The sequence below is a fragment of the Saccostrea cucullata genome, unplaced genomic scaffold, assembly GCF_032062105.1.
Source record: "Saccostrea cucullata isolate Sc308-1 unplaced genomic scaffold, CSIRO_AGI_Scuc_v1 ctg491, whole genome shotgun sequence".
NCBI lineage: Eukaryota > Metazoa > Mollusca > Bivalvia > Ostreida > Ostreidae > Saccostrea > Saccostrea cuccullata.
This window is the reverse complement of record NW_026928818.1, coordinates 47,626-70,630: the sequence shown is the minus strand read 5'-3', so window position 1 is coordinate 70,630 and position 23,005 is coordinate 47,626. Positions and strand designations below refer to the sequence as shown.

General features: G+C 33.6%; 1 protein-coding gene across 1 annotated transcript; it reads left to right on the top strand.

The window, feature by feature from the left end:
- The first annotated feature begins 750 nt into the window (after positions 1-750).
- LOC134278802 (AP-3 complex subunit beta-2-like) lies at positions 751-15,503 on the top strand. Its single transcript, XM_062761082.1, has 23 exons — positions 751-940; positions 1,758-1,833; positions 2,051-2,125; positions 2,442-2,698; positions 2,930-2,996; positions 3,142-3,324; positions 3,597-3,767; positions 4,137-4,234; positions 4,330-4,384; positions 4,622-4,693; positions 4,784-4,846; positions 5,149-5,281; positions 5,523-5,575; positions 11,293-11,460; positions 11,727-11,976; positions 12,221-12,430; positions 12,680-12,963; positions 13,078-13,144; positions 13,303-13,424; positions 13,668-13,856; positions 13,979-14,021; positions 14,163-14,345; positions 14,827-15,503. Exons 1-23 carry the CDS (start codon positions 810-812, stop codon positions 15,117-15,119), a joined length of 3,243 nt encoding a protein of 1,080 aa, XP_062617066.1. The 5' UTR covers positions 751-809; the 3' UTR covers positions 15,120-15,503.
- Positions 15,504-23,005: the final 7,502 nt, after the last annotated feature.

Here is a 23,005-nt window from a genome sequence, read left to right as displayed (position 1 = left end):
TCCACAAGTACCTGTGAAATGTTGGTATCCTAAGGAACGTTCGTGTCACTAGTAAATGTGAAAGCCCTAGTACTAACTTTCAAAAGTTATGTCTAAGTTTAATTTTTTTTAAGTGGGTCAAACTCCAAGGTCAGGGTGATCTGCTCAAAAATGAATTTAACCATGCATTGAAAGGTCTTGACACAATGAATATGAAGCTCTATCCCCAACGCACTGTTCATGCAAAAGCATAGCATTCTTCCGGATTGTTAAATGTAAAATGAATTAAATAAAAAAATTAATCTTCTATAAATACTCTTTTAAAGTTGTTCATATAAAGATTCTGACACTCAAGTTCAGGCAAGAAAAAAAAAGTAGAGTAAGAGTTTATGTGTATAGGTATGGTACGTCTTTTTTAAACGTGGTTTTCTTGCCTGCAAGTTTCACAATCTTTACATTAACATTTTTACACTTTTAAGTGTATTTATTTAAAAAAGCAGATTCAAAGTTTTATTAGTTTATTAAATTACTTATCAATCCGGAAGAAAAGCCCCTATATTCCCATGGCCATGGATTAAGCATGTTTAAAAGTCTGGTAATTTTTTGCAAAAGTGGATCAAACTACAACGTTAGACAGACGAAATGACAGGGCAAAGAAATATATCCCCGAATCTTCAATTACCGTAATACGGGGGATAAAAATTGCTATAAAAAGACCCTCGAACTGGCCAATCGTCGTCATCAAATCAAGCGCACCTCTTAACCGGAAGTTGTAGCAGAAGCCATTGAAAAAACTGGGAACACCTGCCACGGCTGCGGCTTTCTGAAAGATGACGTCCAACAGCTTTCAGTTGGGTGGTACTGGGTTTGGTAATGACAAACCCCCATCTACTGGCAGCGGAGAGGGAGATTTTTCTAATGATCCTGCAAGCAACAGCTTTTTCAATGAGAATTTTAAACGGTACAGAAATTGCAGAAACATGACCTGTCACTGTCAGCCTCACATGACAGTCACTTTAATTGGTCTTCTGGCATTTCTAACAGTTGTTCCTAGTATTAGACGTCAAACTCAAGAGAATCAGAGTATTTAGTTATAAATATCTCATTTATGGTGTCGAAAACCAAGGATAAAATATGTTGATTAATCATTTATGGATTGGTTTGACTAATGAGACAAATGCAGCATTAGATACAAACAGTGTTACTAAAAGTATTGTTCAAAGCCAATTCAGCAAATATTTCCAAAATGGTTTCTTGGTACCACTTGAAATCATTTATCCAATGTTTTGAGTTTGCACAGTTATCCCTTATCTTGGTGAGCTTTTTCGAGACTAATTTTTTTGTGTTGACGATTTCTTCTGAAACTCAGACCAATGCCACACAAAGTGATTGGAGGCCTTGAACCAGTTGTTACGATCAACTGAATTCTCTGCCGGATTCACTTTTTCCCATTATATAAACATCATTTTTACCCACTGAAAAGTTTGAAATCCAACTAAAATATCAAGTCATAAAATTTTAGAAATTCATAAATATGTGTGTGTGAACCTCTGATGCCAAAGAGGACCAGTCACTCAAGGTCATAAATTGTCTGCTTCAAATAATTTGTTCTATGATGTGGTATAGAAATGAACCAATTTTTGGTACAATATAATGGACATCAAATATTACAAGAGTAGTACTGAAGGATATGGGAAGAAAATGTTGACTCCTACATTCAACTCCATGCAGTAAACTATGTTAATGAAGTGTATATAATAAGGGGTTTTTTTTTTCAGGCATGAAGATCTTAAAGCAATGTTAGATGGAAATAAGGACAACTTAAAGTTAGATGCCATGAAAAGAATCATTGGGGTATTGTTTACATCATTATGTTTACATCTTTTGTAAGACTAATTTGATATTTTTGGTCATTTGACATGTGTCAGAAGACAGAAATGTTTATATTACCAAAAAGTCAAATGCATGCAGTGGGAATTGTCGCAATCATAGGTGTTATTCCTAAAAGTAATTTCTATTATTGGTTTCATTTTCCAAATAGTATGACTTCTTAAATGTAATACTTTGACAGATGGTAGCAAAAGGAAAAGATGCATCAGATTTGTTCCCTGCAGTAGTGAAAAATGTAGTCTCAAAAAACTTGGAGGTAAGGAAATATGATAATTTTTTATGAAAATAGGATTTTAGTTTCAAGAAATTTCAGCCATATTTTCAGTTCACCTTAGACAAAGGTTCTGTTGAGATTTTCTTTAAATTTTTATGAATGCATGTACAAATTTCCCTAATATCAAGAAAACTTAAATTTCTAAACGTGCAATCAGTCGATATTCTGTAGATATAGCAAACATGCATTAGTTTTGGGCTACAGTAAGGACATTCATTCACAAAATCATTTATTAGGAAGGAAAACATAGTTTAGATGAGAGTTGATTGTGACCCATGGTCCTCTTTTCTTATTGCAGGTCAAGAAACTTGTTTATGTCTACCTGACAAGATACGCCGAGGAGCAGCAAGACTTGGCCCTCCTGTCCATCAGCACATTCCAGCGAGCCTTAAAAGACCCTAATCAGCTGATTAGGGCCAGCGCTTTGAGGGTCCTTTCCAGCATTCGTGTCCTCATGATCTCCCCGATTATGATGCTGGCTATCAAGGAAGCTGTAATGGACATGTCGCCATATGTCAGAAAGACAGCAGCCCATGCAATACCAAAGCTTTACAGGTACTGGATAGCATTACTAGCTTAGTTTTCTCTATGAATAATTTTTTGTTGTTGTAAATTAAGAGTGAGGTTTAAGAAAGTCTGTCAGTAGAATTTTTTAAAAGGTTCATTTTGAGCTCAGGAAGCATTCTTTTTATTAAGTATTTTATTAGACAATTGTTAGCTGCACTGAATATTGCAAATCAGTCACACTTACATGTACATGTGTTTTAAGCTGTAATTTCTATTTAGCCTTGACCCTGAGAGTAAGGAACAACTTGTGGAGGTCATTGAGAAATTACTGGCAGACAAAACAACAGTAAGTATTACATGTATATCTGCATGTATAGAAATGTCATTATGTTTCAAATTTACAATTTTTTAATCTAAAAGTCTTGCGTATACATGTAACTATATATAGACATTTTATTGAGTTAATTTAGCTGAGCTCTTTCTTTTTATAGCTTGTTGCTGGGAGTGCCATTCAGGCCTTTGAGGAGGTGTGTCCAGAGAGGATTGACCTGATTCACAAAAACTTTCGAAAGCTGTGCAACCTGTTGGTGGATGTTGAGGAGTGGGGTCAGGTGGTCATTGTTGGTATGATGACCCGCTACGCAAGGACCCAGTTTGTCTCGCCCAATCAGGATGTATGTATTTCATCCAGTCTAGGTATAAGTGGGGCGTTAATATGAGAAATTGTTAAGACTTCTTACAAGTGTGGGGAAAGTGTTAAGAAATTTCCCAAGTGTTGGGAAAGTTAAATTCTACACAAATGTGGAGAAACTGCATTTACATTGTGTAGAATTATGTATACTTGAATAATATCTCTGTGAATTTGTAAATGCCCAATTTTTCTGTCAAATGATTTCTGTGCATTGCCTTTACTTCAACAATTAAAGTACACCTTTCTCATTTTCAGGGGACTGGAGAAGAAAGTAAGAATTTTTATGAATCGGAGGAGGATGAGGATGAGAAAAAGGATGAAGAGGACAATGAAAAAGATCCCAAGAAAAAGCCCTACATGATGGACCCCGATCATCGCCTCCTCCTCAGACAGGCCAAGCCATTACTCAATAGCCGCAATGCTTCTGTAGGTCACTGGCTTAATAAATTACTGTTACGAGTCATAATTCTGCAGAATTTTTCCATCTGCAGGCTTTTTTAAATGCAATTTTATGACATCTTTTGCTTTAAGGATGCTTTAAGGATACTTAAGGTATCTTTTATATGTGACCGCATTCATAGTTTAACTTAATCCCATGTGAAAAAAATGAAATGTAGTCTATGGTTCCTATCTCTTTCATTTCTATTTTTATTCTTAAGTCTTTTACCTATCATTACAAACTTAGCAAAATTGAACCTATTTGATGACTTGCATTGTACTTCATCAAATTTTTTGCATTGTAATTGGAAAGTGTGAAGATAATCTGAATTGTATTATTAATATAATTTTCTTAAGGTTGTGATGTCTGTAGCCCAGCTGTACTATCACTGTGCACCAAGGTCAGAGGTCGGAGTGGTTGCCAAGGCATTGATTCGTCTTTTAAGGGGACACAAGTATGATTTCAACAATATCACTTTATTGAATCACAACCTTAAATCTTGCTTTTCTATATCTTTTTAAACACATTTCTTTTTTTCTTTTTTGACAGGGAGGTCCAGTATATTGTTTTGAGCAACATTGCCACAATGACAGTTGCAAGAAAAGTAAGCTCTTTCAAATATTTTACAATATGGTATGTTATTTGCTGTAGAAATTGAATGGGACCATTGCAGTATAGAAAAATTTTGTCTTTATTTACTTGAATTTTCTTATACTGTGATTTTACAAAAGGATGATAAATATCAAAATATTGACTTATTGATTGTCTTCACTGTTTTGCTTTATCATCTAGCTGTTTATATTTATTTGATAACCTACATTTTGATGTTGTTGAATTCTAGGACATGTTTGAACCATTTCTAAAGAGTTTTTATGTGAGGTCAAGTGATCCAACCCATATTAAACTGCTCAAGGTAAATAAAAAGTCAAAATTTATTGTCTGTGCTCACCTGAGATTTCATTCACAAAGGGAGTATAAAACCCTTTTTATTTTATTTTTACAGCTGGAAATTTTGACCAGCTTAGCCACAGAGACCAACATTTCAATCATCCTCAGAGAGCTTCAGGTCAGATTTCATTTTTTTCTTTTGTATAATTTCTTTTCTACATTTAGTGAATATCCCTTTCAGTTTTTACCTTCTAACTATATGTACATGTACATGAATATCCAACAAGTTACATGTTCATGCAAATTTACTGTGATGAGTGTTGATTGTGGTCAGGTAAAGTGTCGTAGATATGTTGCAAGTATGTGATTTATGAAGAAAGTCAGCAAAATGATTTTATTTTCCAAGTAGTTATTTAATTCATACATGTACATTTCAATTTTACAGATCTTAATTTCAACTGAATCTTGTGCTTATTTTAGACTTACGTAACAAGTACTGACAAGGAGTTTGCTGCTGCCACTATCCAAGCCATTGGCCGATGTGCCAGCAATATTGCAGAAGTTACTGATACCTGCCTCAATGGATTAGTCCACTTAATGTCCAACAGGGATGGTAAGGCTTATTGGATGATTCTATATTGAGGGAGTAACAGGATTTCTTTATCCTTCATGTTCAATGTATTTGTATTTCACTGTAATAACAGAAGCAAGACAAAAAATATATATAAATATTGTTATAGATTACGTTATTAACTTTTCTCTGTTTGATTGAAATTTTGGAGAGAGATTAATTGCCATTTCTGTAACAAGATATTATTGTTATGTACAACTGTAAGCTTGATTTTATTCTTCAGAAAGCGTTGTTGCAGAAAGTGTTGTAGTGATCAAGAAGTTGCTGCAGATGCAGGTGAGAGAGCTTTAACAGTCTATTTGCAATTTGCAGTCAATTTGCAGACCTGCCTACTTTACCGATTTATCCTTAGTTTTTACCATTTTTGTCTCCTCAATTTAATATGTCCTAGGATTTAAAAGCCAAATCCTCCTATTTTGGAATATCCACAGTAACTATATTAATTTTTAGCTCACCTGAGCCGAAGGCTCAAGTGAGCTTTTCTGATCAAAATTTGTCCGTTGTCTGTCGTTGTTGTCGTAGTCGTTGTTGTTGTAAACTTTTCACATTTTCATCTTCTTCTCAAGAACCACTGGACCAATTTCAACCAAACTTGGCACAAAGTATCCTTGAGTGAAGGGGAATTAAGTTTGTTCAAATAAAGGGTCACACCCTTTTCTATGGGGAGATAATTATGAATTGGAGAAAAATTAATGGCATTTTAAAAAAATCTTCTTCTCACGAACCACTGGGCCAGGAAAGATGAAACTCATGTTGAATCATCCTCAGGTAGTGTAGATTCAAGTTTGTTCAAATCATGACCCCCAGGGGTAGGGTGGGGCCAAAATGGCCGATCAAATTTTTACATAGGAATATATACATACATGCCAACTTTTGAAAATTCCCATGGGGGATTTAGCGCGTGACGACAATTTTCAAAGTTTAAATTCGCGACATTTTGTCGTGAAATTAAATGATTATGAAATGATTTTTTTTTTAATTTATAATATTGATATTACTTATCAATACAACTTAAGAATTAATTTAACACAAAAATAATGCTTTTCTTTCCAAAATTGAAATATTTCTGCTAAAATAGGTGCCTCTTTCACTTAAGAAGGGGTATTTAGTTACATATGTAAACGACATTTTTTTCTACCAGAACACATAATTTAGTGAAAAATTGAAAATTTTACAACTTTTAAATCATTTTTTCAAAGGCTAAAAAATATGAGGTTTTGATACTTTAAAATCCTGTTTCTGGAAACATTTTTGAGATTTTTTATATATATATTAGAAATTCTAATTAGATATTAAATATACAGAAATTTATACCACCTATGTAAAAGAAAATTTTTTTTTTTTTACAGTCATGAAATTCGTCAGGCTTGATGTTGCCATTTGGGTATTTCCTTCAGTCATGCACATTACTTTTGGGAGAAGGGAGGGAAAAGAAATTCTAATTGAAATACACTTGATTGTTTCATCTTAATTTTTTCATAATATTTTAATTGGCAACTTAGAAATATTTTTCATTATAGGTAGATAAAATCATCAGCTATGCTTTGTAGTTTTCTACTTTCGTTTTCAAAAAAAACGATCTCTTTGGATTCCGATTTTATGGTTTAATTAGTATTTTATTGTCTTTAATTTATGTTTTTAATAAAATGACTAAAGTTATCACGTTAATCTAGATGTGTTTCACCTTGCATACCCCTTAAAACTGACAAGATAATACCCAAATTGCCCCAAGCTATAAGCTACTCGTACCTGGACAACTGCGTGCGTTCATGCGTGAAGTGATTTCCTGTGGCTAATTAGTAATTAACATCTGGTTAAATAAACAATGAAACTTATCTGTGTGCATTGAATATACAAGTCTGACATTGTTATCCCGATTGTCAAAATTCAGCGGTAGGGAAACTTTTAAAATCTGAAATTTTAAGGTGATTTTTTTTTTTTCAAATCGGGAAATTAGGGTAATTTTTCTCTCCCGATCGGGAAGGCGGGATGAAAGGGTAAAATCGGGAGGATCCCGCCTAAATCGGGAAAGTTGGCATAGGAAAAATCTTTAAAAATCTTCTTCTCAATAACCACTGGGCCAGGAAAGATGAAACTCAAGTGGAATCATCCTCAGGTAGTGTAGATTCAAGTTTATTCAAATCTTGACCCCTGGGGGTAGGGTGGGGCCAAAATGGCCGATCAAAGTTTTACATTGGAATATATAGGGAAAATCTTTTAAAATCTTCTTCTCAAGAACCATTAAGACAGGAAAGATAAAACTCATGTGAAATCATTCTCAGGTAGTATAGATTCAAATTTGTTCAAATCATGACCCCCGGGGCTAGGATGGGGCCATAATGGCAGTTAAAAGTTTTACATAGGAATATATAGGAAAAATCTTTTAAAATCTCCTTCTCAAGTACTTCAAAGCCATGATTAGTGATATTTATATGAAATCATCCTCAGGTAGTGTAGATTCAAGTTTGTTCAAATCATGACCCCCTGGGGGGTTAAGATTTAAGCCCCCCTCCAAACTCAGTAAACTTTCATTTCTGATCTGATATTTGCTTTTTCCTAGCCGGTGTGCTCAGATGAGCGCTGTGGCCCCTGGGCCTCTTGTAAGTTATTGCTAAGAAAAACAAAGCAGTGTTACAACGCGAAATGTAATAACAACGCGAAATGTAATAAACCTGGATTATTACATTTTGCGTTATTACATTTTGTGTCGAGATCAACGCAAAATGTAATAACGCAAAATGTAATAACGCAACTTTTAGATTATTACATTTTGCGTTATTACATTTTGCGTCGAGATCAACGCAAAATGTAATAACGTGCCTTTTCGTTGTTACATTTTGCGTTATTATATTTTTGCACTGAAGACAACGCAAAATGTATTAAAGCAATATGTAATAAAACAAAATATAATTTATATTTTTTGATTGCGTTGAAGAAAAAGATTATGAAATTGATTTAAATATATACATGTTACCAACATGGAAAATGCGCTGTAAATATAGTTTGAACTAAAACAATGAGATCCAAGTTAGGGCTTTTTCTGGACATAACTACATCAAAATGGATCGTTTTTCTGACTCTGATTTTAGCTATATTTATTGAATACATTGTACTTAATAATAAAGGAATTAATTTAACTTTGATTGGCATATTTTTAATAGTCTTATTAAATTTCTAACCAATAAAACATATTTGATTAACAAAGATTGACCATAGGTTCATTAAAAGCTCTTGATATGCATATTCGGCACGTATACCTAACAAATGAAAAGAAGTGTATGTGTGTGTGTCAAGCGAGGATCGGAGGGGCAGGGATAAGTCGGGGATGTTTACTTCGTATGTTTATAATGTTATTACTGTGAACATGCAGAAGCAATCCTTTTTAATATAGGATGAAGAGAGAGAGAGTTTTGATTTTGCTTGTCTGCAATGCTGGAGATTTGCATGGAACAGTATGGTATCATTATTGTCAATAAACCCCTTCTCGCTATACATTTACACCAGATCCTGGTAGTAGAAATGAATATTTTTTTTTTTAAATTCATTGCAATTGTCTATAAAAAAGCAAAAGCGCACAGGTCAATACCTCAAACAACCTTGCCCACAGATGCACGTTTCTAATTTGAAACACATTTTATTATAATGCATTAAATTTATTAAACTGATTTAGAATACATGAAGGATATGGAAATAACGAACAGTATTCAATCTCAACGTCCATTAAACAATATACAAAATTAGAGCAGAGCAAACTCGGACCTCCGAATCATCAGAGGTTCAGGTGCCATGGAGGAGTGAGCATCCCCTGCCGAACGGTCACAACCGCCGTGTTACTAATTAAATCAATACATTAAAAAAATATTAAATGTAAAAAATTGAAATATTTTTTGTTTTCTTTTTTTTCGTTTGTTTTTTTCTTTGAATGGGCCAGGTTGCACTACTGAAAATTGTACTCAATCTGGCAGACGAAAAAATGTGTTATTACATTTTGCGTTTCTGCCTTTTGCTTAACCTCGACGCAAAATGTAACAACGCAAAATGTTATAATCCAAAAATCGTGTTATTACATTTTGCGTTATTACATTTAACGTTGATCTCGACGCAAAATGTAATAACGCGAAATGTAATAATTCTCCAAAATGTGTTGTTACATTTTGCGTTATTATATTTTGCGTCGAGATCAACGCAAATTGTAATAACGCAAAATGTAATTAATCCAGGTTTATTACATTTCGCGTTCTTATTACATTTCGCGTTGTAACAAAGCAGTACAGACATTTCAGAGATAGAAAATTGTCATGCAGTTATATCAATTTTAGCTGTCCAAAGAACAAGCATTTGTAAAAATGCCAAGACTAAAATTACCAAACAAAGTAATGATAAAAAAAATTGCCCTTCTATCTGCGACGATATCCTGTTTTGTCGAATCAATGTCAAGTATCATATTAAGGCAAGTGTATATACTGGGTACATCAGTTAGTTACTGTTTTGTATTTTCTGAATTGAAAGTAGAACACTTTACGTATTAAAGTGAAATTTGATGGACATATTGGTAGAAAACTATGGATTACAATCATTTGAGGTAGGCAGGTCTGTATTCATCTTGAATATTATAAAGAATAGAGCAAAATCGTTTTTTTCTTTTTACATGTAGATTTTTGGTATTTATTATGGTTCATTAGTCTGAATGATATATATATTTTTTTAGTCGGAAGAAAAGGAGCACAAGACGGTACATACATATATGTCTATGTGGTTGAGGGGTAGAAAATCATGCATGCTTCCTCCCACTTCTTTTATGATGAAAGTCATTTTTATTTATGGATACTGAAAATTGTAACATATACTGATTAATATATACATTACTGGAATTAATACCTCAGACCCAATTAGGTCATGCTTATGTTTAAGTAGATATAATTATCAGTAGATTAAATGCTTACAGGATGATTTAGGAAGGCAAGGCCGGTTCATACATAATGTATTTAAGAGAGATTTTCATTGATTTTAATTGTAAATTGCTTTGAATTAAAACTCATTCTAATTACGCTTGAAAATTGCTTTAGTTCAGATCAACAAAAATAAGAATTCAATCAAGTTGTCATTCTTAATAATTGTGGAGCAAAGTGTTTGCATGCAATATATCATATTTTAATTGTTCAAGATTATGTTTAAAGTATTCTTATATGAAACACATCTTATTCTCTCTTCTGTATATTTTTGCTGCATACACAAGAAGTTAGTTTCATTGTATAAATCATTGTACATTTATTTGAAATACCTTAGGACCCCTCTTATCAGTAGATTCATGTTACAATATAATTTCAGTACTTTTTTGTGGTTATAGACTTCATATTTACTACTTGAAATACCTTAGAGTAATCACCGGGTCTGTCTAAATATCAGTAGATTCATGTTACAATATAATTTCAGTACTTTTTTGGGGTTATAGACTTCATATTTACTACACATATGGAGGATGGTTAAAAAAGACACCTTTTTGTGTTTTAGATTGTGTGAAAATTGTAACAGATATCATCGATGCACATATATGCGATGCAGTATTACTTGTTAAGTGTTAATCCTATATACATGTACTTCATACTTTATGTGTACATATAGAATAGCTAGAGGATGACACAATTATTGTGATCACTTTGTCAAAGGGCAAGAATAAAACTCAATATTTTTGATACGTATACAATTTTATGTGGATCAAAACTTTGTCAATATGCAGACTTTTTCACCATACAAACCACTCAAGATTTCCAGGCCATTTGCTCAAAGATATGGTTAAAAAATAAATATTGTTGATCCTGGAAAAATAATACTGCTAGGCCATGTATGACTCTCAGTTTTCATGTAAAAATTACTTTGGATTGGAAACTTTTAATAAATAGAGGTTACCTCCATCCTTTATCTTGACTAAGTGGTATGGACACTTTGAAGTTTTGTGCTGTTCAGTGTAAATATGTACACACTATTTTTTTCAGTCCTCTGAACACAAGGACATTATAACACACATGGCCAAGATGGCAGACCAGATTACCGTTCCCATGGCGAGAGCCAGTATTCTGTGGCTGATTGGAGAATATAGTGAGAGGGTGCCAAAAATAGCACCTGATGTGCTCAGAAAAATGGCTAAAACTTTCATTAATGAGGTAGATACATGTTGTAGATTTAAAGTTGAAAACTTAAAAGTAGTAGGACTTGAGCAGTATGATTTTTGTGGACAAAAAAGTTATTTGCAAGACAGGAATTTTTTTTGTACTGTAAATAAACTGAAAAAAGACATTGTAGGAATTTTTAATATAAAAAAATTTAAAATATCTCTTATTGTAAACTGATGGTGAAGCTTTCAAGATTTTTTTTTTGAATATTTTGAATTTTTTGAATATGTATTCATATTTCAACATAATTTTTGCAGGAGGATATAGTCAAATTACAGATTCTTAACTTAGCAGCCAAACTCTGTATAACCAACTCCAAACAGACTCGTCTTCTCTGTCAGTACATCTTCAACCTGGCCAAGTATGACCAAAACTACGATATCAGGGATCGGTCACGATTTCTGAGACAGCTGATAATGCCAGCCGAGAAAGGACCACTGGCAAAGCATGCCAAGAAAATACTGCTGGCTACAAAACCAGCTCCTTTACTTCAATCTAAATTTGAAGGTAAGCATCAATATAATTTTACACTTTTGAGTGTTTGTATTATGAAATTCTGTGATAAGGAAGTCATCGAAACCATTTTTGCTTTCTTATTACCAAGAACATTGTCAAAAGTTTTCTTACAGGATTTGTATAAGATTTTTAGAATAATGAACTTTCCTTTGAAAAATTGAAAACACAGTCATGTAGCTGTGAACCAAAATGAAATTTCTTTGCCATATTTACACTGGGAAAATTATTCTTTCAGATAGGGACGTTTATCAGCTGGGAACACTGTCACACATCCTGAACAACAGAGCCACAGGGTACAAAGACCTACCAGAGTGGCCAGAGGAAGCCCCCGACGCCTCTGTCAGGAACGTGGAACTTCCCGTCCCAGAGGTCAAAGGGAAAACCGAAAGAAAGAAGCCTACAAAGGAGAAAGGGTTCTACTCAGAAACAGAATCAAGCTCAGAGGGTGTGTTAAGGTTTTGTTTTGCATTATTGTTTAAAAAAAAATAGTTTCATCTCTGTCTTTGTAATGAAGTTATCACAATAAATTTAATACTGTGTATAATACGCATAAAGGTATGTACCTTTTTCTTGTGGAATTAAACATTTAAGTACATACCAATGTATTAGAATATTCTTTGATTTGTATACTAATTGTGAAAAAAATGTAAGTCTGATAATGCATTTGATAAAAAGATACCATTTTAAATGTCAGATGAAGACTCTGATGAGGAAAGTGATGATTCTGAGGAGGAAGATGAGGAAGAGGAAAGTGAAGAGGATAGTGGAGAGGAATCAGATTCAGAGGAAAGTGAGGAGTCAGAAGAGGAGTCGGAGGAATCGGATGTTCCTCAGAAAAATATAGTAACTAAGAAGACAGCCAAGGTTGTAAAGAGTGAATCGGAGGAAGAGGAGGAGGAGTCCTCAGAGGAGGAAAGCTCCTCAGAGGAAAGTGAGGAGGAAAAACAGCCTCCACCCAAAGCCAAACCTGGCAAAAAGGCAAGTAGAGGAATGGGCTTGTTTAAATAGAAAAGATGAATACAATCCTGTTAGTTAATAAAATTGAGTTGACTTTTATAGGTATATGTATCACACTCTGCTCTGTATTTTCAGAAAACAACCAAGGCTACTGAGACTGCATCACAGAATAACGCAGATTTACTTTTGGATTTAGATTTGTGTAAGTAATTTTATTTTTATCCAAGGACTAAAACTAGCTCTGAGTGCAGTATTACTATTCTATCCAACTTATAGATTTTTAAAACTTTTTGTATAACCTGAATTAGTGTTATGCTTTAGATATGAGAGACATTAAAACTTGATTTTCTTTGAAAAAAGTTGGATCCACCAATGGAGTGACCAGTGGTGGGGGTACACCAGGTGATATTCTGACCCCCAGCATGGCCAGTGCCATGAGTAACTTGTCCATCAGTTCAACACAGTCTGGCAGCCCCTCTAATGTAAGATTTCTTGATACAAAGTATATATGTACTTATTTCCTTTTGCATACATGTACAGTAAAACATGCTTCTGTTTCATTATAAACATAATTCGTTTTATCCATCAAGTTTACGATATATGATAAAGTCACAGGGGATGAAATCACTTTGCTGTAGGAGTTCATTCATTATAAGCCTGTTTGCTATAACCATGTTTTACTATACATCGTATGTATATTTATATGGTGTTTTGTTCTCTTGCAGTTTGTTCAGCCCATGAACATTGCCTTGAAGTCCTATGAACTCCTCAACAGGATGACAGGCAATGGACTGGGGATTACTTACAAGTTCACAAGGACTATTTCTGTCTTTTCACCCAAAATGGTTTCCATAGAATTGACATTAACAAACCATGGGGATAAACCCTTATCAGCCATAAAAATAGGTAAAAAGGTCAGGGTTTATAAGGCTTCAAAAAATATTGGTATAATTTACATAATTTTTTTTATCCTGAAATTGCTGTATGAAATAAGACATTTATTGATAGGATTTTTATTTGTCTTGTACTCTTTCAGACTTTACAACCTGGAATGGAAATTCAGGATTTCCCAGAAATAGGTAAGTTTGTTATCAGAGAAAATCATCTAGCTTTCTGTTTTCAGGCCCCCTTATTATTATAAGATAAATCTAGCCTTCTAAAAATAATAACTCTAAAAAATATGTGCAATTTGTAAGGAGTGTTTGTATTGTATTTTGTAGCATCCCTAGGGACTGGGGCGTCTACATCAGTACTGATGGCAATTAATTTCAATGATACCACTCAGCCAGCCAAGTTTGCGATTTGTACTTTAGAACAAACTTTTAATGTCAGCATAACAGCACCTGTGGGAGAATTGCTACAGCCTCATACTATGGGGCTTCAAGATTTCAACCAGCAACAAGGTATGGACAAGTTAAAGTCTAGAACGATATGAAATGAAAGATTCTAAGCTAGATTAAGGAGCATGTAGGTAATGATTTTATAACAGTATGATGTGATTTAAAAACATGGATGTGATAAAATAACTATTTTTTACACAAGAACTGCTACTTATAAGATATAATAAAGTATTATATTGGTGTCTTTTTGGGTCTTTTTACTCGTGTAGTAAATGTTTTCATTTCCAATCCATGCACCTATCTATCTATTGTCCTGAGAGTAATAGAATTTTCTTGTAAGAATCATTCATGGCACACTATAAGGACTACAAGGACTGGAACCATTAGTTTTTAACCTGTTCAGTTAAGGCATCTTGGAAAGGGGGTGAGAGGTTTACAGACCTAAAAGTAGTTCATGAGTGCAAAGTAACTACTTAAGGGTTTTATGACATTACATTTTGATAAGATTAATGGATATTCATATTTTACTTTTTCTTTTCGACAGGCAAATTGAAAGGAATGACAGAAAACACAGGAAAAGTGAAACTGCCAGAGAACAAAACAGACTCCAAGTCAATAGTCACCAGTGTAATAACTGTAGCTAATATGCTACAAGTTCCTTCAAGTGAAACAGACACGGTCTATCGATTTGCAGCAAAAACCATGACGGAGGGGGTGTTAGTGCTTGTGTCAGTAGCTGTTGATGGGGAATCTGCAAACATTACTGTTAACTGTGAGAAAATGGTCATAGGAACCATGCTTTTGAAAGACCTCAAATCTTTACTTGGACAAAGCTAGAGGAAATTCTGGTAGATGTTTAAATGACAATCTGTTAAAATTATTAAATTATGTGAATCTTGAAACAATTTTGAATTTGAAAGAAATAAAGCAGAGATCTTGTAAGGATATACATAACTGTTCAGCAGAATAAATTCAAGTCAGATGATTTTTTTTTCGTATAAAGTAAGAACAGAATCTTTCATCAATTAACAGTTACTTATTAAATGCAGTCCAGCTTTAATACTGTACTTATGAAATGCTGACATAAACCGGTTAATTAACTACTTACAATACAGACAATTTACTGATGTTTTCATTGTTGATAACTTTAAATTATATCAAGTGGTCGATGTTAGTATTATGATATAAACTGCACATATACAATAAAGTGTTTATGACATTTGTTGTGTTTTATTATTACATGTATTGATGGACATCTTGAGAACTATTGGCCTAAATATGAAATTAACAGAAAATTTTGTTATAAAATATGGTTTGATTTCTTTGCAATCAGCTGGTTGAATAAATAGAAATATGGTAAAATAGCTAAGAGTGAAAATGTATTTGCAAAATGTTTATAAGAATTTGAGTTTATTTTTTTTTATTACACCATATTTAAGTTAAAGTCTAGAACTTTTATGTCTTTTAATTATTCAGCCACCATTGATTGCAAACAAACAAAATCAAGATGTGTTTCAGAAACACTGATGTCCCTATGGCAGCTTATAATGAAGGTTAAAGTTTATTTTATTAAAAATTCAAATCAAACTCCTTGGCCAAAGGATAAAAAATGTTGGTACTCAAAGAAAGGTCTTGTCTTATACATCTGTGAAATGTGACTGCTCTATTAACAACATTTGAAAAAACGGTGAAAGGATAAAGTCTTCCCTAGCTAAGTCAAATATCAAGGTCATAGTGAAATGGTCATTTAATGGTGCCGGCTGCCCAGAGAAGATCTTGTCACGAGATAAACACAGACAAATATGAGAGTCCTAGCATCATTTAAGGTTAAAAGTTTCTTTAAAGTAGGTCAAAGACAAAGGTCAAAACAGATGCAACCAAGTGAAAATATGTCACAAGTACTACATTTGTGAAATACGTAAGCGCTAACACCAACCTTTCAGAAATTTGACCAAGATAACGTTTTTTTTAACTGGGTCAAACGCCAAGGTCATAGTCATAAGGTAAAGTATTTTGGTATGCAAAAAAAGACTACACTAATAGTAAATTTCGTACCAAGTCCTCATGCAGTGAAGGAGAGCCCCTTAAGTACTGTACAACTATGTATTAGAGAAGTGGTACCAATCAGATGTGGATGCATGTAACCTTAAAACTCAAAAGAACAGAAGGGGAAAAAAATTGAAATTGAATTTTTTTTTTTTTCAAAATCAACAGAATCACGACGAACAACTTCTCAACAACATTTTATATAAAAATTTGCCACAATAGATTAAAGTTCAGGCTTCTTGAAATCATAGACAGCTGTCTCTTTAATAATAATTGATTAATAATTTAATAATAATTGAGTTCATAATTTTATGTACCTTGTCATTGGTCATCTGCAAATTATTTTGCCTGGAAATATTCTGATTCTAGACATAAGTACTCCAGGATACTTGGTTTTCTGATTGAAATTTTCGATTCTGTTTTCAGCAACAAGGTCTTCCAACAATCTATTAGAATTCTCATGGGTATTACTTGTTGCCCATTGATTATTAGCAGACCTTTTTTTAAAATCATTTAGAGCAAAATTTATACAAATTTGTCCACATGAAAAGAGGAAACACCTTTTAATTCGATTTGTGTTCCCCGCTTACATTAAAAATGGGAGATATTTGTTAGGATTTGCCAGTTGACTGTTTATTAATAGCTGTATTTCTGTCTGTGTGTATCACTATCGTTTCCGGGAGACATCTGAAGATGTAATGAAATTTTATATCACAACCCCCCATGGCCTAAAGAAGTCACCTAGCTATTAGTTTTGAGGTTAAAAGGTCAAGGTCATAAATTTATAAATGATAACTGTAAGTAACTATTTCGTTTTCGAATGATATCTCAAGAGGCCTTTGAGTCTTTGCAATGAAAGTTTATATTACAACTCTCTATGGTCCCCCAAAAGACCCATGCACTAGCTGTCGTTTCCGGACAATACCTTAAAAAGATATGTGAAATTTTGTTACAACCCCTTGAGGTGGGTTTTTTTTCTCTCAAAAAATTACCCCCCCCTTGCACACTCAATTAACCTCAAAAAAAAAAAATAAATAAATTCAAAAACCTCAGTACATAATTATCTGAAGAACACCACCATTCATAAAGATAAGTTGAATACTACTTTCAAAAAATGTAAGAAGGGTTTGATGCAGAAGATAGTGTAACAGACGAACGGATGAATGGACCTTGATAACAACAATAATTTAATATATATAATTATATATATACATGTACCCCCTCCCCTCGTATTCTCTCTCTCTCTCTGCGTGTCCAGTGTGTGTAATTAATTTGAGATTTGTGCGTTTAAATCACGGGTATGCCAGGTCTTCCATCTGTTTTAGGATGGAGGTGTGTTTTAAATAAAATACTTCTTTCATTTTAGTTATCATTTGTGAAATGAAACTTGCCAGATTGAAACGTTTAAAAATAACCTTAAAGTCGTATTTTTTAATTTATTTTGCTTCAACTTACAAACCTTACCTCTGTGGCCTGGAATTAGACAAAAAAATCATGACTGATCCAACTTTGACAATTGATTTTGTTTTTATACAGAACATGCTGAAGAAGTATAAAATGCCGTAATTCAATTTCCCAGGCCAAGATATAAGATCCTGATCGAGGGGTCTGGTTCATTTCACAAGATCCGCCACTGAGTGTTAATTTCATGCTTGATTTCATCTTTTGATCCATGGCCCATGCGTGATTGCTTGAACTTCCGGTTTCGTGAATAGTGTTCTCAAACACACCTTTGATACCATGGTCGGGTGCATAGCCATTTCCCGCCATCTCATTGATTCTAGAAAAACCGAGCTGCTCATGAAGGTATATCTGCAAATAATTAATTTGTATTTAAAGTTAAAACATTTTTTTAGCCAACGTTGAAATGGGCTCAACGGTAACATTCAACGAACAGGTCAAAGCAGACTAAAGGTCATGTTAAAGTTTACTGTGTATGAATATTTGTCAGTTTTTTTTAGATAAGCTTTGTCTTAAACCTCTGATATCAAAAATATCAATTACAATTTAGTGTTTTATAACATATTTGAACTTAATTTTGACTCCCTGGTAGGGTGACAATAGAAGTTAGATTTACATTGGAATGTGAAGGAAAAAATCTCCCAAAGAGCAACAAATTAGTCCCTAGTCTTATCAATATATAATATAGCTTCCTCAGATATTGTAGGTTCAATGTAAAACAGTGTCTTTAAACACTTATTAATGAAAATTGTAAATTTCCATTGATAAGAGTACTGTTCACCATGTATGCAGTGAGGCTTGAAAAAGTATTAATAATCAACAATTTTGTAGTGTTCTGTGAACCAAAGTAGGACACCTATTAATTTCAGTTAAGATGTAACCATTTACTCAAGATAGCCCAAAAACTTTGAGAACTTTGATTGCAAATACTTTGAAATTGTAGACAGGATGCAACAGAGAAGTACCAAAAATATATTATTTTCATATCGCACTAAAACCCAAGAGTATCTTTTTTGTTCATCTGGGATGAAATACTAGTATGCTAGCTTTTCTGAGCACCTGTTGTCTGTCTATCTGTCTATTTGTCTGCCCTTTCACCTCCAAACTTTGTTGTATTTTAAATTTTCCACAAGAATCACCAGAGCAGTTTAAACAAAGCTGACACAAAATGTTTCTGGGTAAAGGGTCATGGTTCTAAACTATAATCGTTCAAATGAGTGGCCAGTTCCCCTTCTAAGGGGAGATAATAAAGGAAAGGCAATAATGAGATGAGGTTATCAAAAATTTCTCAAAAAATTTATAGTACTGGACTTCTTCAATTTTTAAAAAAAAATTAAAATAACATTGTAGGATCCAAATTTATTGTAAGAATTAAACCATTATATAGAATTTTTTAGATAGAGGCCAAGACATGCAAAAATGTGCTCAAAAGCTAAGGAAAGTTAACCTCTTTAGGCCTAAAATAAAAAAAATGTTTGTTTGCAGTTGCCTACAGACCCACTGAAAATGCACTCGATCCAAACTTTTCTTTAGCATCTAGTAAATTCATTTTTTTTTTTTTTTCGAATTTCCAGCATATTGAAACTGTTTCATTTTCAATTTTTGACTTGTTTTTATCAATCAGTGGTTTATAACAAGAGTTGCCATGAGCTTATTCATATTTATAGGCCTATGAAAATAGCTCTATGCTCTATTATTTGTTATCTAACAAAAATCTGAAACATTTTTTTCCAAAAAAAAAAGAATGCCTACCCACCTACCCAATCTAAAAATTTTAGGTCGGCATCTGCAAACAAAGAAGTTTTTAAGCTTGGCCTGAATTATTTGAAAATATGGACATGTAGTCTCTCCCCCCAAAATGAATACTGACCACAGATTGATGAGAAATTATAAAAGTTGCTTGAAATAAGTATAATCACCACTACTTGCTGTGTCCACAGGTACATCTCTTGATTTGAAATAATATGTTAAAAAAATGTCTTTTTATTATCTTGCTTTGTCATCATGAATTAATTAAATCAAGATGAGCTTATGCTACATGTAACACCCCCCTTCCCCCCACTGGTATTGGTGAAAGAATAAAGTCCATCCCCATTTAATTACATGCCCTATCTGGATGAAACTTCCATGGATGATGGATCTTTGGGACGAACACCATCAAAATTGCATCAAATGCTGGATTTGACCTTATTTTCCAGATGAGTGGCTATAGATTAAATTTTTTTGAACAGGTCCATCTCCCATTAGCACTTTAACTCTTTGATCTAATTTTACAGTGAGCAGTTTTTGGGGCAGCTCTATAAAACCTACAGTGCTATATCTGTACCAGACATACATGGATGATTAATTTATTATTAGGATCGATGCATGGGCATTAAATTAGCAGGCTTCCCACTGGATCTGACCTATATTTCTCAGATGAGTAACCAGGTTAGTTTTTGAAACACTAGCTTCATTTCTAATTTATAGCTTTTACTGACAGTATAAGCCTAATATACTGTAAATTCTTTATTTTTTGGGAGTACTTGTTATCGCGAAATGGCACTTTAAGGTCAAATCACAAGAATTTAATAATTATTTGTGAATGTAAATGATTGGTCCAGAGATTTTAGCATCATAAAAATAAAAGCCATTAACTTAATTTCATGAGGAATGCTTCTTGCGAAATCATGCATTAATTAATTTCTCGCTTTTAATTAGGAATCTACAGTAACTGGGACTTAACTTTTATGGATGGTGCATCTGGATATATGTACACTATACCCAACCTCTTTAGAAGCTAGTCCATCTGGATATTTTCCAGAAAAGTCAATGTTAGCCCTATAATTGAACCAAACTAGTATGGATATATTTTAGCCTCTGTGGCAGCTAAAGAACTGAAATTGAGAATGCTGAATAACTGCTGTTAACTGCTTTTGGAATGTGAGTATATGTAAATGGAACAGTTGTTAAAAATCTTCTTTTATGCTCCTGGACATTAAATAAACTAAGTAAACCAAATACACAGAGTTGTTGAATAAGGATGCCTAGCTCTTCCAAAATTGTGAATTTCATGGCCCCAGGGTCAGGGGTTCTTAGGTCTAGGGTGGAGTTATATAGATTGTATTGTGAAAATGCATTATTTTTTTGACTATCTTATTTTCTGCTCCTGGGTATTGAATAAACTAATCAAATACATTATAAGTGATGTTGAATATTTAGGATGCCTCTTCCAAAATTGTGAATTTCATGGCCAGTGGGGGTCATGGGTTCTTATAGCTGCAGATCTGTTAGCGTTATGGTTTTATATACATGTATTAGTTTTGACCACAACGCTACAGATTCCGTAATGAAAAAAAAGTGCAATTTACGGCACAAGATTTTTGCGCACTTTATCGTGAAAATTTCTCCCCTTTCCAGCATCGATCAATCAACTACCTTTCACTCACTAATTCTAGACACATTCTGTAGCCAATATTTATATTTTATCCATCTCCCAGCCCGTTGTAGTTGCCTCTACAGGCATGCAATAAACTAGCTTGGAGTGAATTTTCAGCAATCTAACAAATAATTTTAATCAAGCAAGTTTATCACATGTATAGACAATTAACTCTAAAGGGTTGGGAGGTGGATTAAATATAGAAGGGGTGTCGACCCCATGTATAAAAAGAAAAAATATGAAAGGGGGGGGGGGGGTCCAGCCCCCAAGTGTCTGTGCTTCTATGTCCTATATGATACATGCATGGAAGATGCTTCTAATGTGTTTCATTGTACCAGTCAATGTTTCAGATGCTGCAGTTTCAGCAAAGGAATGACCAGGTTAATGTTTTAAATGGAATAGGTTAACATTTTTGGTGCAGGTCTCATTTCCAAGTAACTATAAGCCCTGTGTTGACCAAACTTGCATCTAAGGATTCACACTACCAGGATTGCTGCATATGCTGAATCTACATTAAATTTTATGGATGAGTGAACAGGTTAATGTTTTTGGTGCAGGTTTCTTTTCCGATTTAAACAATATTTTATTATGAATTAACATAATAGGACTGGACAGCAGGTTTCTTTTCCAAGTTACTATGCCCCCAATAATGACCAAACTTGCATGGATGTTACATCTTAGGTTGCATACTACCAGATTTGCTTTGGATGCTGAATCTGACCTATACATTTTCTGGATGATTGAACAGGTTAATGTTTTGGGTGCAGTTTCTTTTCCAAGTTACTATGAGCCCTATAATGACCAAACTTGCATGGGTGATACATCTTAGGTTGCACACTACCAGATTTGCTTCGAATGGTGAATCTGACCTACATTTTCCAAATAATTGAACATGTTAATGTTTTGGTGCAGGTTTCATTTCCAAGTAACTATGAGCCATATGTTGAGCAAACTTGCATGGATGATACATCAAAGGATGCACACTAATGGACTTGCTTTGGATGGTGAATTTGACATACATTTTTCCAGATAATGGACCATAAAATTTAAGTTATGGGTGCAGGTCTATCACCAAGAAACTATAAGGTATATATTAACCATACTTGCAAAAATGATGCATCAAGGGATTCTTTGAAAACTCGTAACTTGCTTCAGCTAGATGCTGGATTTGAATGACATTATTTTCTTGATGGGCGACTAGTTTTAAGTTTTTGGATAGGTCTACATGTATACCAAAGTAACTGCAAGACTATCAGATCAAAACTGCATAGACAAATTTGCTGAGGTGAGCTCTATAATCTCTGAAAACATGTTTATCTTTTTGTGTTTTCATTGCCCTTGACCTTTTCTTTGAACTTGACCTCAGTTTTCTAAAATAAAATAAAGTTTAGCTCATTTTTAAGGACACCATTCAAGATAATGTAATCAAACTTTATACACTGAAACATACTGAAGAGGGCTGTTCAACTTCATCAATATTTTTTTACCTTTCCTTTGACCTTGACCTCAATTTTCTTAAATCAGTTTTACTTTCAGTTTTAAAGACACCATTAAAGTTTGTATGACTGAATGTAGCTGTTGCATCAAAGATACACAATACTGATTATAGGTCTTACCTACATTTGTAGATGAGTGACCAGATTAAAAATTTAAATGGTTTAAATATTTTTTAACTCAGTCCTTGGCAGATATTGGGTTGGTGGTAGTGGTGAAATAATATACTAGATCATTAGTTTGTCTAAATCCACAAGTCAAGAGTATTCTCCAAATGTAAAATTTAGTATGACAATATCTATCT

Excerpts from the sequence above, each read along its gene's own strand:
- LOC134278802 (XM_062761082.1), top strand. The coding sequence starts at position 810 with ATGACGTCCAACAGCTTTCAGTTGGGTGGTACTGGGTTTGGTAATGAC. Across the intron at positions 5,282-5,522 it reads CTTAATGTCCAACAGGGATG|AAAGCGTTGTTGCAGAAAGT; the intron begins GTAAGGCTTATT and ends TTTATTCTTCAG. Across the intron at positions 11,977-12,220 it reads ACTTCAATCTAAATTTGAAG|ATAGGGACGTTTATCAGCTG; the intron begins GTAAGCATCAAT and ends TTATTCTTTCAG.